General features: G+C 38.2%; 1 protein-coding gene across 5 annotated transcripts in view; it reads left to right on the top strand.

Annotated features, from left to right (window-relative positions):
- The window catches only part of GRM5 (glutamate metabotropic receptor 5), a 264,073-nt gene that overhangs the window by 207,454 nt on the left and 41,132 nt on the right, over positions 1–15,487 (top strand). For all 5 annotated transcript variants that reach the window (XM_071802656.1, XM_065832659.2, XM_065832650.2 and 2 more), the window contains exons 5-6: positions 7,351–7,597; positions 12,724–12,892. In XM_071802656.1, the coding sequence (XP_071658757.1) occupies positions 7,351–7,597; positions 12,724–12,892 (416 nt within the window). The remainder of the gene's footprint in view (positions 1–7,350; positions 7,598–12,723; positions 12,893–15,487) is intronic.

Raw genomic sequence — 15,487 nt, 5'->3', positions numbered from 1 at the left:
GCAGGTCAACATCTAGTCGGATTTGTAAGAGCTCTGAATATGTCTTGCTTATGTAGGCTTAAATATACATAAAACACCAAAGTCAACTACGTACTTGAATGTCTTCTCTGCATTTTGGGACACTGAATTTGGTCCCTTGGTCATTCTCAAATTTAACATTTTATTGATAATCATCACATGAAGTGTAATGGGGCTATTATTGGCTTTCAGGTGCAATGAGTGAAAGTTAGAATTGGTCAAAAACATTTGGCAAGTGGATTGTACTGGAAGATATTTCCTTCTCAAATTCTCAAATCCATAGCAGCATGCTGATTCAGTGACACACACTTTGAAAGAAAAGCATTGAAATGAGTAATTTTTTTGTTTTCTCATTTCAGTAACAGTGAAGTGTTTTGTTTCAAGCTTATAATTTGCTTTAACATTGTTTCAGTGTTATGCTATGTTTTTGCCACAGCATCAAAATGACATTTTCAAGCGTTGCCCAATCTCTTTTTTTTTCCTTCTGAATTTCCTTTTCAGAAAAGATAAAATCCAGTCTTGAGTTTTTGTACTAATTTTGTATGGAAAAAGACATTTGAAGTACATGAAATTTCCCATAGAGCAGAAAACATCCTTGTCAGTCCAGGAGCCTGTAAGAAACTAAAATTAGAGAAAATAATAATAAATAAACAAATAAACAATTACATTTGATTAAAAAAAATCAGATCTGGTGTGGAGAGTTTTTTGGAAGAAAGAAGGCATAAACTGTATGCTATGAACAAGCCAGAGCTTGATATAACTGAAGTGTAGACCAGGGTCTACACGGAAGGTTATCTAAAGACACCAAAGAAGCAAACAGAAGCTGATCTATCCTCAACCCAGGCTGCAGGAGGGGTGCTGTCGTCACCGCGCGTGAACAGCTCGTGGACAGTGCCCTGCAGATGATCATCATGGTGGGGGGGATGCGTGACTGCAGAGAGTAACCAATCATAGCCTGTGTTTGCTGCGTGACCACTAAGTAAAGGGTATATATGTGTTGTTAGAACGTGCACAGGGGACATCGATATTCAGTGTGTTGTTAAAACGTTCATCAAAGGGCATTGATGTTAAACTCATATTGAGCCAGAGTCTCTGTTCTCGCCAGTCCGCCCGTCGCACTCAAAGAGTCTTACCGTGCCAAATTCTACATTCTCCACAATCTGGAACCTTACAAATAGCAGAGAACTGGATGTTACTTTTTTCACATTGCTTTAACAGAAAGCTCTGATGGCAGGTTTTGTAATAGCTTCCAAAATAAGTCATTTCTGTGTCTTTAAATAATGTTAATTAATTAGGTATGAACACTATGCTTTAACTTGGTTCACATATACTGCCTTTCCTCCATTTTATAAGACCCCAGGATTTAGTCATAAACAACCTTCTGATCACTGAGAAAATTTAAAATTAAAACAAAATTGAACACTACCAATTTCCTTTTATTTCAATGCTAAAATCTATTCAAAGCAAACTGCTGTGCACTTTGAAGAAAATGTTCTCCCATATTCTGTCTCATATTTTTTCTCTTTTTTCTCCTTAAGAATGCAATAAGAGGGGTGCCGTCTGGAATGTAAAGTATTTTCACTCCTCCTTTTATCCTTTCTCCATTCTTTAAAATTAAAAGTATTCTCCGCTTTGGAAAAGTTAGAAAGCAGAGAAAGCATATTGAACTGTGGTAATTTTGCACTCCATAACATCCCTGTTTGATGCGGCTTTGTAATGTTACCAGCTGGCAAACTGAAAAAATGGTATTTCATCTTCCTTGAGGGCAAAAAGTAGGGAAGGGAAAGGACTCAAAAAAAAAAAAAAAAGGGAAAGAGGAATGTCAGGTTTTCTGTTTATTTGCATGTTACGTACTGGAAACAACAGTGAAATTGCAGAATTTCCTTCAAGTTTGAGGGTTTTTTTTGTTTTTCCGTGTTTAGGGGACAAGAGGGCCAGTTTGAGGAGGGTTATCTAATCAGTTCCTGCCAGCTATTGCTGGGTGGCAGGAGCTCGGGGATATGGGGGAAATGCTGGAGTGATGCTGGAGCACGAGGAAAACTCCGCAATGCCCCTGCCGAGAACCAGCTCACCTGGCACTGGGACTACGAGGGCCCTGAAGTCCTTCCTTGGCTCATTGCCCATAAGTACACTAATTGTTTTTTTGAATAGATCCAAGGAATGAAGTGTTGCCAGCTGGAATCACTTTCTTGGTGAAAGAACACGTTTCTCTTCCATCATCTACATATTTGTGTTTTGGAGAAGTGATAACAGAAAAGACCAAATTTGGAACAGGAGTTTAGGGCTGTGCAGTCTCTGCATGGTTAATCTTTCTTGGCTATTTTCAGAGCCACCCCTGTCCAGCTCCCCATAGAAAGAAGAGAAGGCTTCTCCCCATGGAGAAGAGAAGACTCCAGGGAGACCTTATTGCAGCCTTTCAGTACTTAAAAGGGTCCTAAAAGAAAGATGGGGACAGACTTTTTAGCAGAGCCTGTTATGATAGGATAAGGGATAATGATTTAAACCTAAAGGAGGAGAGATTCAGGTTAGACATGAGGAAGAATTTTTTTACACTGAGGGTGGTGAAACCCTGGCTCAGGTTTCCCAGAGAGGTGGTGGATGCCCCATCCCTGGAGACATCCCAGACCAGGCTGGACAGGGCTCTGAGCAACCTGATCTGGTGAAGATGTCCCTGTTCATGGCAGGGGTTGGACTGGATGAGCCTTGAAGGTCCCTTCCAATGCAAACTGTTCTATGATTCTATGAAACTCTCAGGTTCACGCCAACAGGCTGCCTCAGTGCAGATTCCATAGCTGTGATGTGGACGTCCCTGAAACTGCCTTCACATGGCCCCAAGCCTTGTTTCATGAGGTGCAGCTGAGCTGGACTGCGATCGCCCTGCATAGCCCATGTTTATCTACTGCTGCAATATTGATGGAGTGTCCCAAACTAGGTCACTCCCAGCACTGTGGGCAGAAAAGGTGCATGTTATGATGCTTTCAGTTCATAACATTCTTAGATTGTTTCTTGCCTTTGGTATAGTCACAGTCGTATAATAAATCTGGGAACATATAGATAAATCCACACAAACAGAATATATATTTAAGCAGGAAAAAGCATGGATGTTAAGAACCTACTCCAGTGGCAGCAAATTCCTAAACTGATATTTAACCATATTGCAAAGGCTCACCTAAATCCTGCATATATAGATTCCTAAATGATCTGTAGATTGCATACTTATCTTTCCCACGAAATACAGGGTAATTTTACTTTCATTTCAGAGATAGCATGATAGCATCTAAATACTCCAGCAAATAACCAGCCCCTTGTATTAGGCAGAGGACAAACAGGAAGATAATGTGAAGTAGTCCTCTTCCGGAGTGATATTTAGTCTAAAGAAAGATGGCAGATAAAAAGTAGTAGAAAGGAACAATTATTAGATGGGAAACTGAAAGACAGATGGGTTATCTGATTTGCCAAAGGGACAGGATTTATCTGTACAGTATTTTGTAGACAGAAATGGCTATATGACTTCAAAACTGGAACTGCCTTGTGATCTCAGAGCTTGGAAAATAATAGGTTAAGCCCTTATTTACTTACCAAAATTACTTAAACAAGAAAGATAAGGGAATAAACAGGACAGAATTGAGAGATCCGTGCACATCCACTAACCACTGAGATTCCCTGCTTTCTCAAAGAATTCAACAACGTTTGATCACTTATGATTGTAAGTACTGTCTCACTTTCCTCCTTAGTTATGATTCGATTCACCCTGCATTCTCCCATTGCCTTGTCCCTCTTAATTGTAGGAGGCAGAATGTTTTATATCTGCATTACTTATCATGATGCAGTGTTGATATTTATTGGTTCTGAGATACTGCAGTATAGAACACTTTCTATAATAATTTGGAAATAACCACCAAATTCAGCACAGATTCATAAACAGGTTGATATTTTTCCAAACAACGTTGGTGGGAATATGAGCTATGTCCTGAAAAAATTGCTCAGTCCTACCACAGAAGGTAGGTACTTAAGCCTGGCAAATTGCAACAAGAATTGACTGGGGACATATGAAATGCGGCTTTATACCTGGCCCAGGCACATTGTCACCTCTGTACTTCCAACTCCTGATGACTGCAGCATCCTGGGAGTGATGCTAAGCCTGACTGCAAACTCTGCGAGACACGAAAGATTCACAGCTCAGTGGAAGTTTACTCTAAACTGGCTCCAGCCAGGTCCTGAGGCTTGAACACCTCTTTGCAGCTATGGTGCATTAGGTGCTTTCCTGGGGCACTCATTCTGTTTTAGTGTCTCTTATTAATAAAACAAATTTGATATGTTGCCCCAAATCTGTGACACCCAGTCCAAAGCACAGTGAGCAGGAACTATTTGGAGTCTGGCTTTGAAAGCCCACACCTCAACCGAACTAAAACTTTCATGTGAATACGTCCTGTTTATCCAACATGTCAACATTCAATGGCATCATGCTGGCTCTTCCCAGTCCACAGGAAACCAAGACATTCTTATTTCCTTCTTTGCAAATTTTTCTCATATGGGACTGTGCAAGATGGAGAAAAAGAGATGTTTTATAGATACGGGCTTTTAAAAAATATAAGAGAAAAAAGCTGTACTATGGATATCGTAGACAAGCATGTGGGTTACAGTCTGTAGATATTTATTTTCTGCTCAGTAATTCTGTAGTAGCACCTCAACTTTTATTAGATTTTTTTCATTATTCTTGATTCAGATTTTAATCAGTAAAGTCAATTCCATTGAACATTACTGGCAGTATCATCATTAAATTCACCTATGCCACCTCTCCATCTCTTGATGACCCCGTGTCAGGAAAAGTTCTTGTCTGAAAACAGCACTTTGTGGATGAATTTAAGAATATCTGTCTGAGTTCCAGCAAGAGCAGTAAGTGCTAACACTTAAGTGAACAATGTGTTTAAGGCTACCTAAATCATACTTGTTGCAGAGATAGATTTAAAATAATTTTACTCTTTTCTCTTTCTTTTTATGAGAGACTGCCTTTTAGTTTGTGCATTCACCCTTCGCTTAAAAATCACATCTTAAGATCACAGAGTTAAATAGGGTTGCTTGGATGCTTCAAGTCTGATGTGCCTAACTGTTCTGTGAAATGGGTTAAAAATCACTTTCAGACAACTACTTTCTTAATACTGGCATTTTTCAAAACCATATTACTGTAAATTAAAGAGCAAAAAAATTGTCTCATTTTTTGAGATGTTCCCCTTAACTACAGAGTTCTGAGGTATTACATGCTGGCAGTCAGACTTGGCAGGTTGGATTTTCCCCTACACAGCAAATTCAAACCGTTAACATCTCAGGGAAATGTTTTCTCCACTAGTGGGAAGTATAATGAAATTCTCACAACAGCTAATTCCCTCACAACTCCATTGACAATTGCCAGCAGCTTCTATGAAGAGCTAAGCAGCCTCATTACAAATTATCAGGTGAACTGAATGAGATTCAATGTTTAAAGAAAGTCATAATAATAATTCTATAAAACTGAAGCAGAAAGCCCAGTGGAGAGTATTCCTGTAAGAATTAAGTTATATTTTAAGCAATCATACAAAATAAAGCAACTGAAATATTGTTTCATAATAAATACTATTGCTGATGTGAATCTGATTCATTCTAATGGCTACTATAATTAACTGTATGGTTTGTGAGCTGTTAATTTTGAGGATGAATAATTGGTTAAACTAAGTTTTATGTATTGCAATGTAATATGCTTGTTCAATTTTCCACTTAATTTCAATTAATCTGGGTTTTGCGTGTACTCTACTGTTGCAGTTTTTGTGCCTATTATTTTTAATTAGGAAAAAGCAATACCTTAGTAGAACAGAACAAATTAGCAATGCTGTGTGTTGTGTTGTTTCCAAATTTTTATTCTATTTCAGATATTTCAAGCTCATATTACTTAACCATCCAAACTGTTAATCACTGCTCCTGAGGTTGAGCAGAACTGGGAGTGCCAGTTCCAGCACAGAAGAGAAAAAGGGATCTCTCAGTCCTCTCATTCACTTACTGACCTCTACACCATGGTTTTCAATTCAAATTATATATTTTTGCTACACTTCCTGATGTTTTCAGTACTCTAAAATGTTTCCGTGATTAAGACTGTGTGGTGATATTGTTCACAGCCTGAAAGGTGAGCTTTTGGCTCACATATGGGACACTCCCATGGAGTGGACAAAGAGGGTTATTTCCATTCTCTTTGCTCCTAGCTGCCCACACATGGGACTCCCCAGCTCCTAAGGATTGCTGCTTTACTGACAAAAGGAGAGCAAATATTCTAGTAGAGCTCTTTGTTTGTCCTCCCTCCAGAGTCAAATCCTTCCAAGGTGTCTGACTAATTCCCAGCAGCACTGACATAGTTTCTTTATCTCTGATTCCTCTCCTTTCCCAGTGCTAAAGATCTGGTGGCTGGAGTGCAACTGGCAGCTTTGCTGATGACATATGAGGCAGAAAACCTCCAGCCTACTCTTTCTTAGCTGGACTGGTGCTGCCAGCAGAGCAAAGCTGTGCCATCAATAAAGCAGTGTTATTTAAAAAAAAGGCTTTCAGGGTGCTGCTGACTAAATTTTTATTGTGCATTTTAGAGGAGCCTAGATAGGAAATAGAAATCCAGACAGAATGTTTTAAAACCTGAACAGAGTAAGGTTAACCAGTTTTTGCTGAAGAAAATCATTGCTTAACCCACATCGTCAAACCATTCACAGACACTTTAATGCATTTATCTGCATTGCATCATTATCCTTGCTTGGTAAACAGAGAGGAGCAAAAGATACAAAGGTAGGAGAGTTATTAGCACGGGAAGCTTTTGGTACAGTAAAGGAGTTGTTCCTAGGTCAGTCTGTTCGCAATGTTTTGGTTCCCATGTCTCTGAAACAAAAGCGTTGTCTACAAGGTCACTACAGAATAGACCCCATGTTAGCATTTACACCTCAACAAAACATTTCTGAGGATGTGGAGAGATTTCTGCAGGGAGGGAGAAGTTCCTGGATTCTACCAAATGTTAAATTATAATGCTCATGACACATGGAAAAGTAGTTGAAAAACAAAGTCTGTGAGGTGTGGAGCTGCACAGAGAAAGGCATCAACTGGATTGTAAAATATTTAAAGAGAACCTCTTCTTTCATCTCTTTCTTCTTTTTTTTTCTACCATGGTCAGTGTGCGTACCAGTAAGAGCATCTGTTATGAACTGTCTAAGATACTTAAAAATACTTTTTCCACCATTAACAACCAACCCAACAACAGATGTCATAAGAGCTGATGGTATTCCAGCCCCATGCACTAACTACCTGCTCTGCCATGTTCCCTGGCAGGCCAGATGACCCTGAGGACGCAACACGTTCAGGACTCCAAGATGGGCTTTGTGATCAATGCAATATACTCGATGGCGTACGGCCTCCACAACATGCAGCTCTCCCTCTGCCCAGGCTATGTGGGCCTATGTGATGCCATGAAGCCCATAGATGGTCGGAAGCTTCTGGAATCCCTCATGAAGACTAACTTTACCGGGGTCTCTGGGGACATGATCTTGTTTGATGAGAATGGTGACTCACCAGGAAGGTAATGTTAACTTTTGTCAAACTATTTGGTACCAGACACCTTAACTGACCGCAGTAGATACATGCGGACTTCACATCAGAAGTAAGATCTCGTACTTTTATTTTCAGATTTCCTGACTTTCTGTGCTTATTTTTTCAATTTTTTTTTTAATGTGCATTTTTTATTATGAGAAAGGACATAAACTTTCAGGCACACACTCTTCCTGTATTAATCTGCTTCTTCTGTACTATTGAAAGGTACTTCTCACTACAAACCACCAGACCTCCAACTTTATGTTCATATACCATGATGGCCACCACAGCATTGCTATACCTCTCTCTGGTAGTTTAAGTGTATGTGTTCGATTGAACAATAGGCAATCATAGTAGACATATTTCTTTTATTAACAAAAGTAAAACAATATCAAAAATATTGCATTAATTTTCTGGGATTTTTTTTCCACCAGAATTGTGAAGAATATGCTTCCATACTTTCCAAATAAAAGCTTTCCACTTCTGTAACAGACTAAACCATTAATTCATACTGTGCTGCTATAAACCAAAATGAATTTAAACAAAGCTTCTTTTGCTGATAACTTATACATACTTCTATGAAATATAAGAGAAGTTTTTCTTTTTCTGAGACATATATTCAGTATTCATATAAATGCACAATAAAGAGTGATGAGGATTTTTTTTCTGGGTTTCTGTCTACTGATCTGTCAGAACATGAACAGCAAGTGCAATAGCATTTGAAGTATATTTTTCCTTATTCTTCAGTGGGTAGATTCCTGCCTCACTCACTGTTTTTGCTCTGGTCTGGTTGATACAGTCTTTTAACTCTGTGATGGCAACATATAAACAGATGACTAAAAGGAAAACTGTTCATCCTGCACACTCATTTCAATTTTGTCTTCTCCACTAATGTGAACTCAAAGGAAAATGCTAACTTCTGAGTAGAGATGTGTAGGTAAAGTAAACTCATTGGTCAGAATATTTTGACTTTTCCAAAAAATTCTGAAGTTTCCAAATAAATTTTTATTTGAAAACCTGTAAAGTCAGCATTCTTCTTGAAAGACAGCAGGACAGCCACCTACAAAGCAGTCTGGTTGTGTCTCTGGAGACACAAATTTTAGAACTCTTCAGACTTAGACTCTAAGGAAGTGCACTGTGAGTTGTTAAGAGAATTAAGATACAAACTGGCAGAAATCCAGGAAAATTTGAGATGAAAATTTATTTTTAACACTGTTTTGGAGAGCAAGGCTGTCTTCCACTAAGCATTTCTATTTTTACAAATAGCTGAATTCTGAAGAAAAGTGGTAAGTCTGGATTTTTGACCAAACTATTTTTAAAAGACTCATCCCAGACTTCTCTTAAAGGATTTCCATTTGGTTTCTGGCGCTCAGATGCAGTGGACTGCATCGTACCTCATGCCAAACTCTGTTTCACTAATTTATTTCAGAAAGACTGAAGTCTGCTATGAATAAATTATATGTGTCATGACAATACACTAATGACAATATCTAAATGTTGCAAAGAGACCTTTAACTTTACCTTTTCGTCATGCTGGCATGTCTAATACGAATGATTTAATTCTGTTTGTTGCAAGGAATTTAACCGAACATCTTAGTATTTTAAAAATGGAATTCTAAGAAAGATGATGAAGGAATTACATGATGTGCAGCCATTTGCTCGATCAGAGTAGGACATCAGTGTTTCACCAAAGACCATGGGGACACCATGTTGATTGTGCACCTTGGGGTAATGCAACTTTCAGAAAGTTCAGCCTCACTGGATTTGTGTGAGCTACAGTATTGATCTGCCTACTCAGACTAACGGACTGTGTGTGATAACAAAATACTCCGAGAGAACATTCGGTTTTGAAATATAGTTCTTTGTTCCCTTTTCTCCTACAATAGTCACATTATTAAATCCAGCTGATGTGCTTAAAGTAGCCAACAGTGAGTCAAAGCTTTATATGAAGCTACATATCTAACTCCAAGGTTTTGAGTAGTTTATAGTCTTTGGAGCACTGTCAAACACTATTTGCAACAGCTGGGAGATGGTATGGTCATACTGGAACAACTCATCTCCCCTGTTCATTTGCATTGATAGCAGCATCTTCACTTCATAAAATGGAAATTTAAATCCTCACAGCTGTACGTTGGCGGTGGTGTTAAGCAGAAAATCAGAACATAAAAAGCCTTTCTGACCTAGATAGCTCAGGATTTTGATGCGTAGCAAAAGGGTTTTGATATTATACAACACATGCTTAATCCCACAAGATGCTTTGAATCCTGGCCCTATTCCAAAGTTCTTTATGTTTATGTTGAGCTTTAAGCAGATAGCCAGTCTAGTGGAAGGCTTGTTTTAGGTGAGACAGAAGACAAGGGAAAAACCAAATGAGTCTGGAAGAGACAGACATGTTTTCTCAGGAAGAGAAAAACTATCTGTAAATACTATCAAAACTCCAAAGAACAAATTGAGAAGGCAAGAAAATGCAAGAAAAACAAGATGCTGATGTTTTGGCTGTGCTACCAATAGAATATGGATTCTCAGCAACTTCATGGCACTTCTGTTTTGAGACAAGGGTTTTGCACTGTGATTAGGGCTCTGCTGGAAATGTGCTATCACACCATCTGCTCTCCTTTCCTAAAGTGACAAACCATCCCTGTGGTATCTCAAGGAAGCTCCAGGGAACCAGTGACTCATGAACCTCCACTATAGCAATGGACTTACTGAGTCTGGCTATTACTATCAGTCTACCAATGCTGCTCTGCACAAGGAGCTTGTGAAAGACAAAACATATTAAGGCAAAAGTTTATTTAATTTGTTAGGTTTCTTTCCGGTATTCTCCTTGGGATATAAGCATGGAATTACTACTAGAGGGACAATTGTTGTAATTCCCATGGCCTGTTAAGCATTGAGAGTACTTCTGCTCATCTGTCCATGAAATTCTGAATTGACAGCTTTAACAAAGCGATAATCAGAGGAGTGTTACAATGTCCCGATAATGCTGAATAAAGACCCCACAGTGGCTTCTGGGCTAGCTTTTTGGTTAGTCTGTTTAATCTTTGAACAAACTGCTAATATGCCTGTGAACCTCAGAAAAACAAAATGAAACAAAACAACAACAAGAAGTACAACAAACACCTTGGTTTATAATCATGCATAAAAGCTAATTTATTTGGGTTTGTGTGTGTATTGTCTGGATTCAATTAATTTGTGTCAGTCTGGCATTCATATCTCCACCTTCAATGGGGTCATCCTCAAAGCCATGGACATTTCCTTTATATAGAATGAAAGTGAAATATTCCAAAATCTAGGACTGCCATGAATTTTTCTTCCTAGCTATGTCATTGGTCATTTCTTCTTCTTTTGGAAAAACTCAAGAATCATACAATAGTTGTAAGATCATATTGCCCATTCAGTCAAGCTCCACTTTAATTTTCTTTCACAGGTTGCTTGCAGTCCTGACCCTGACCTGTGTGAGATTTTAGCACTGAATCCCTACCATAATTTCTCCACTGGAACACTTAGACTGTTTCCTCATGTAAAGCATCCTGATATCCATGGATGGAGTACATCTTAAAGAGTTATGCCGCATATTTTTATGTCAGCCTTGGAAAAATATTGATGTTACATATAATATGGCTACTGCTCTTCAGTCTTAAAAGTGTTTGCTCAAAATTAAGAGAGATGCTTCAGTATCTTATTCAAGAAATTGTTTGATTCAATAAGCTGGTTCTTTTACTTACTTGTTCATTGTACTTCACAAATTACACTCTAACAGCACCACTCTTTATCCAACCCTGCCCATTTACTTTGCCTTGGGGACTAATTTTGTGCCTGCTGCCAGGAAAAAGCTGGCTCCTCATTTATGAACCAGGCAAATTTTTAAAACTATGATTGTGTTCACCTTCTCAGTCTATATCATTTGCTTATTTTCCATTGGCGAATTTCATATTGCTTATTCAGATTACTGCAAAACCCACTAAAAAGGTGGTAAAGGAAAAGATAACATCAGCACTTCAGGAGCTGCCTGATGTGTGCCTTACAAATAAGTGCTAAAAGAACTGGGCTGTAAGGCAGAAAGTGGGTCTGGCATTCAACATGCCAATAGGAGGCTGATGAGTCCCAGGCAGCTCCATAGACTTTTTACCGTGTTCTGCAGGAGTTAAAAAGATGGTAGGAGGAAGAAGGAGGAATACGAACCTGAAAACTCTGATCAGCTCTGTCTCTGCTCTTAATGATTCTGTCCCCAGACGATGAGATGATCTGACTCAAAAGCAGCCTGGGACTGCAGTAAAAATACTCTTTCTCTTCCACACTATACTATACAAGGTATTAAATGTGTTCTGATTGCAGAGCGATTATTTAAAAATGAAGAGGGTTGTATGGATGGGCAAAACCAGCATTTGCTGCTGCTATGCTGTGAAAGAAAAAGGCAAAAAGAAAAAAAAAATGAGTAAGCCAGTTTCATTCTTTAAACGGCTGGACTACAAGGTGCCTCTTGATCTCCCTGAAGCCCTCAGCAAGTCCAGAGTCCTGGTGTCTGTGTCCGATTCCTCTCTGGAGGCCACACTAAATTGTATCTTCCAGTCCTACAGCACAGGAAGTTTCTTTTGATCCCACAGGCCCAGGTTGCTTCTACCTCACTGTAGGAGCTCAGCAGTCTTCAGGCTTCCTCTCTCAGGAAGTGAATAAGCACCTTCAGACAGTGTGGAGCACTTGGAATTGGGAATCAGCATTATAGGTTTAGATTTATCTGCACCTGCTATAGAGGGAGCCTAGGACAGCCAAGGTTCCCTATGCAGTTGGCTTCAGTGCTGGGAGTTACACAGGATCAGGCATGTCTGGCTTGTTTCACTGTTGTCCTTGTCATGCTCAGAAGCTCAGTCACTTAAACCCAAAGTGATCAGGAAAATTTCATAGTGATAGAAGAAAACAAATTAAAATAGAGAAGAAAAAAAAAAGTTGACCATATCACAAAAATTACTGGGAGACACTCAAGGGCAAGCATAATGCTTGAAATTTCACTTCTTTATTTCAACGAGCTTGGTTTTAACTGTGTATTGTTCCTTTAGTTTGAAATGTTATGTGATGTTCTCCTCAACTCAGCTATGCCTCTCCTTTGTGTTTCCAAAGATATGAAATAATGAATTTCAAAAAAATGGGGAAGGACTACTTTGATTATATCAATGTTGGCAGCTGGGACAATGGTGAGCTGAAAATGGATGATGATGAAATATGGTCAGAGAAAAATAATATCATCAGATCTGTGTGCAGTGAACCCTGTGAAAAAGGCCAGATAAAGGTAAATATTTTCTCCATTTACTTCAATTGTGCAATATGCATAGTCTTGACATTTGAAAGCAAGATTTTTCTTACTCTTACATGGGGAAAGACTTATGTATTTAGTTTTTACCCGTGTCAGTTATCTTGCTATTTTCATAAATTGCTGTTTTCTTGTAGTTCTGTAGCTGTGAATTGCTGACTGTTTTACTCTTGTATTTCAAATGCGTTAGGACAGGTATTTGTGGTTTGTTTTTTTTCTGCATATTTTTACAGTATCTGATTCAGTGGAGTGCAAATCCCTGACTGGGACATGTCAGTACAATTTCAGATAAATTATAGATAATAATTGCTACTAATTCAATGCTAGACATAGATAATTAAACTGGAATGTTATTACTCAGACCTTAAGTCTGTGGTATCATCAGAGAGCATTGATAATTGCTGCTACTTAGAACTTCAGGAAATGTAAGTAACATTTTTTTTTTTAAATTATACCTGTTTTATTACTTCTTTGTTTCCCAGGTTTTTTATTTTTTCTTCCTCCTTTGCAGTGTTGCAGTAAGTAAGAAGGGTAGTTTAATCTGTCATGTATTAATTGTACTCTATTATCCTTGAGCATCCCCTGACACTTACTAAAGAACAGCTAAAATACTGCAAGTCCTCAGCTTGCTTTGCAGTCATCTAAAGAAAAGCCTATGGACTGAGGGGATGGGCATGGACAACAGAGTGGCTCAGATTGAAAAAAAAAAAAAAAACACAGCTGTAATTTCTGTCATTTCTCACCCGAATGGGATCACTTTTACTCTGTGTTAACAAGGCATGCCGGCAAAACTGGAAAGTAGCTGCGGGAAGGGGCTGATGGAGATGACCATGCTCTGCAAGACAGAATGAAACTCTTCAGTCTGAATTTTCCAGAGTTTTAGGACACAGTCAGTGTGTTATATTCACTAACTGGTCTTTGGCAGAGTCAGTAAGTGAGTTTCATTAGACCAAATGTTTATGTCTTCAGTGCAAGCATATACCATTATATCAATTTTCCAAACTTTTTTAATAGTCAATGGAAATAAATATATTATTCCAGATCAGGAGGCAACTGTTAAGATGACGTAGAAAAACGTGCTTCTCTTCACTGATGGTAAAAGGCACCCAACCAGGATGGTTGGTTCAGATGAGAAATTGCCTTCTGTAGGTATATAAAGGTGGGATAAATAGCTCCCGTGGTAACTAAACAGGGGTCCAATGTTAGCCTGTTCCAGCCACAAAGTCATACGTGTGAGAGGTTAGAGATGGAAAACAGATAATAATTTCAGAACTGTGCGGCTGTGAGCTCCTTTATGGTCTGTTGCTATGACAGAGGTGATAGCAGTATTTTGTGACCTTCAATAATAAGTCTCCTTCCACCTTCTGCTCATCCTCTCCATGATTCTCCCAAGAGGATTCTTCACTATGAAGCCAATTCACTTAGACACATGCATGATGTTCAGTGTCTGAAATATTATTTATGCTCTTCATTAGGTTATTAATTATAAATCTCACAGTTTATTTCACAGGCTTTTATCTTCATGGTCTCCACAGATGACTGAGAGAGCTTGACTCTGCCAACCTCTGTGGTGGTTTTCTACAGAATTCTGTGGGACTGAGTTATTATGCAGGAATTTGAAACATTCATTGTGATGATATCCAACACTCAGCAACATTTGGTACATCCATCTGAAGGACATGATAAAATTAAAGCACAGCCCAACTCTATGTATTTAAAATAGTGCAGACTTACGACTATTTAAATAAATACAGATTCAAAGGATTGACCTGACGACAAGGGGAAGAGAAAATGTTTTTTGTTTTAAGAAGAGCTATTTCTGTTAAAAAGGATAGAAAATATTATTTTACAACTAAGTGCCACAAAAAACAATTGTTCAAGAAATGAAAAATAAAAGTATGAATAAACTGCTGACTAAGCAATAAAAATACAAAATAGTCTCACCTGATTCTGAGCAGTGGAGAACAATTATTTTGAATCCTAGGGAAAGATACAGCATCCTTCCTAGATTATTCTCCAATTAGTGCTACGTAAGAAACAATCAGTGTACCAGTTTTCTGACAGACTTGTCAAATTCCAAGTATTTTATAGAAGCTGTTGATTTGATGAAAAGTTTAACAGAAAAGTGGAAGTGAATTGTTTTGATAAAAAATTCAGGTGTTTTGATAATAACATATGGTTTCTGTTTTGCATTTCATTTTCTTGAGTGTTTTGTACACTGTAAAATTATGGATTTTTAAAATACATCAAGTTTACCAAAATATGTGTCTAAAAATTGGTACAAGCTTTCTGAGAATGGTTTTTCCCAGACAGAAGAAATTTTGTCAGTTGTTCAACTTTAATTCTGGTTCAAAATGAAAGAAATCCAAAGATGCTAATTCTCCTGGAGTTTTCTTAATTAGCTGTAGTCTTAACACTTGCAGATCAAATCACATAAGCTCCCATGGCCTTTCTGCCAGTTTAACTATTCAGATGTGTTGTTTTGTTTTTTTCTTTTCATACTCTACAATTTTAAAAAACAAAACCAAAAATTAAAGTTTTTAAGTTCCCATATTGCTGATGAAAACGATATAA

This window comes from Patagioenas fasciata, chromosome 1, assembly GCF_037038585.1.
Source record: "Patagioenas fasciata isolate bPatFas1 chromosome 1, bPatFas1.hap1, whole genome shotgun sequence".
Taxonomy (NCBI): Eukaryota; Metazoa; Chordata; class Aves; order Columbiformes; family Columbidae; genus Patagioenas; species Patagioenas fasciata.
This window is presented reverse-complemented; position numbering and strand designations above follow the sequence as displayed.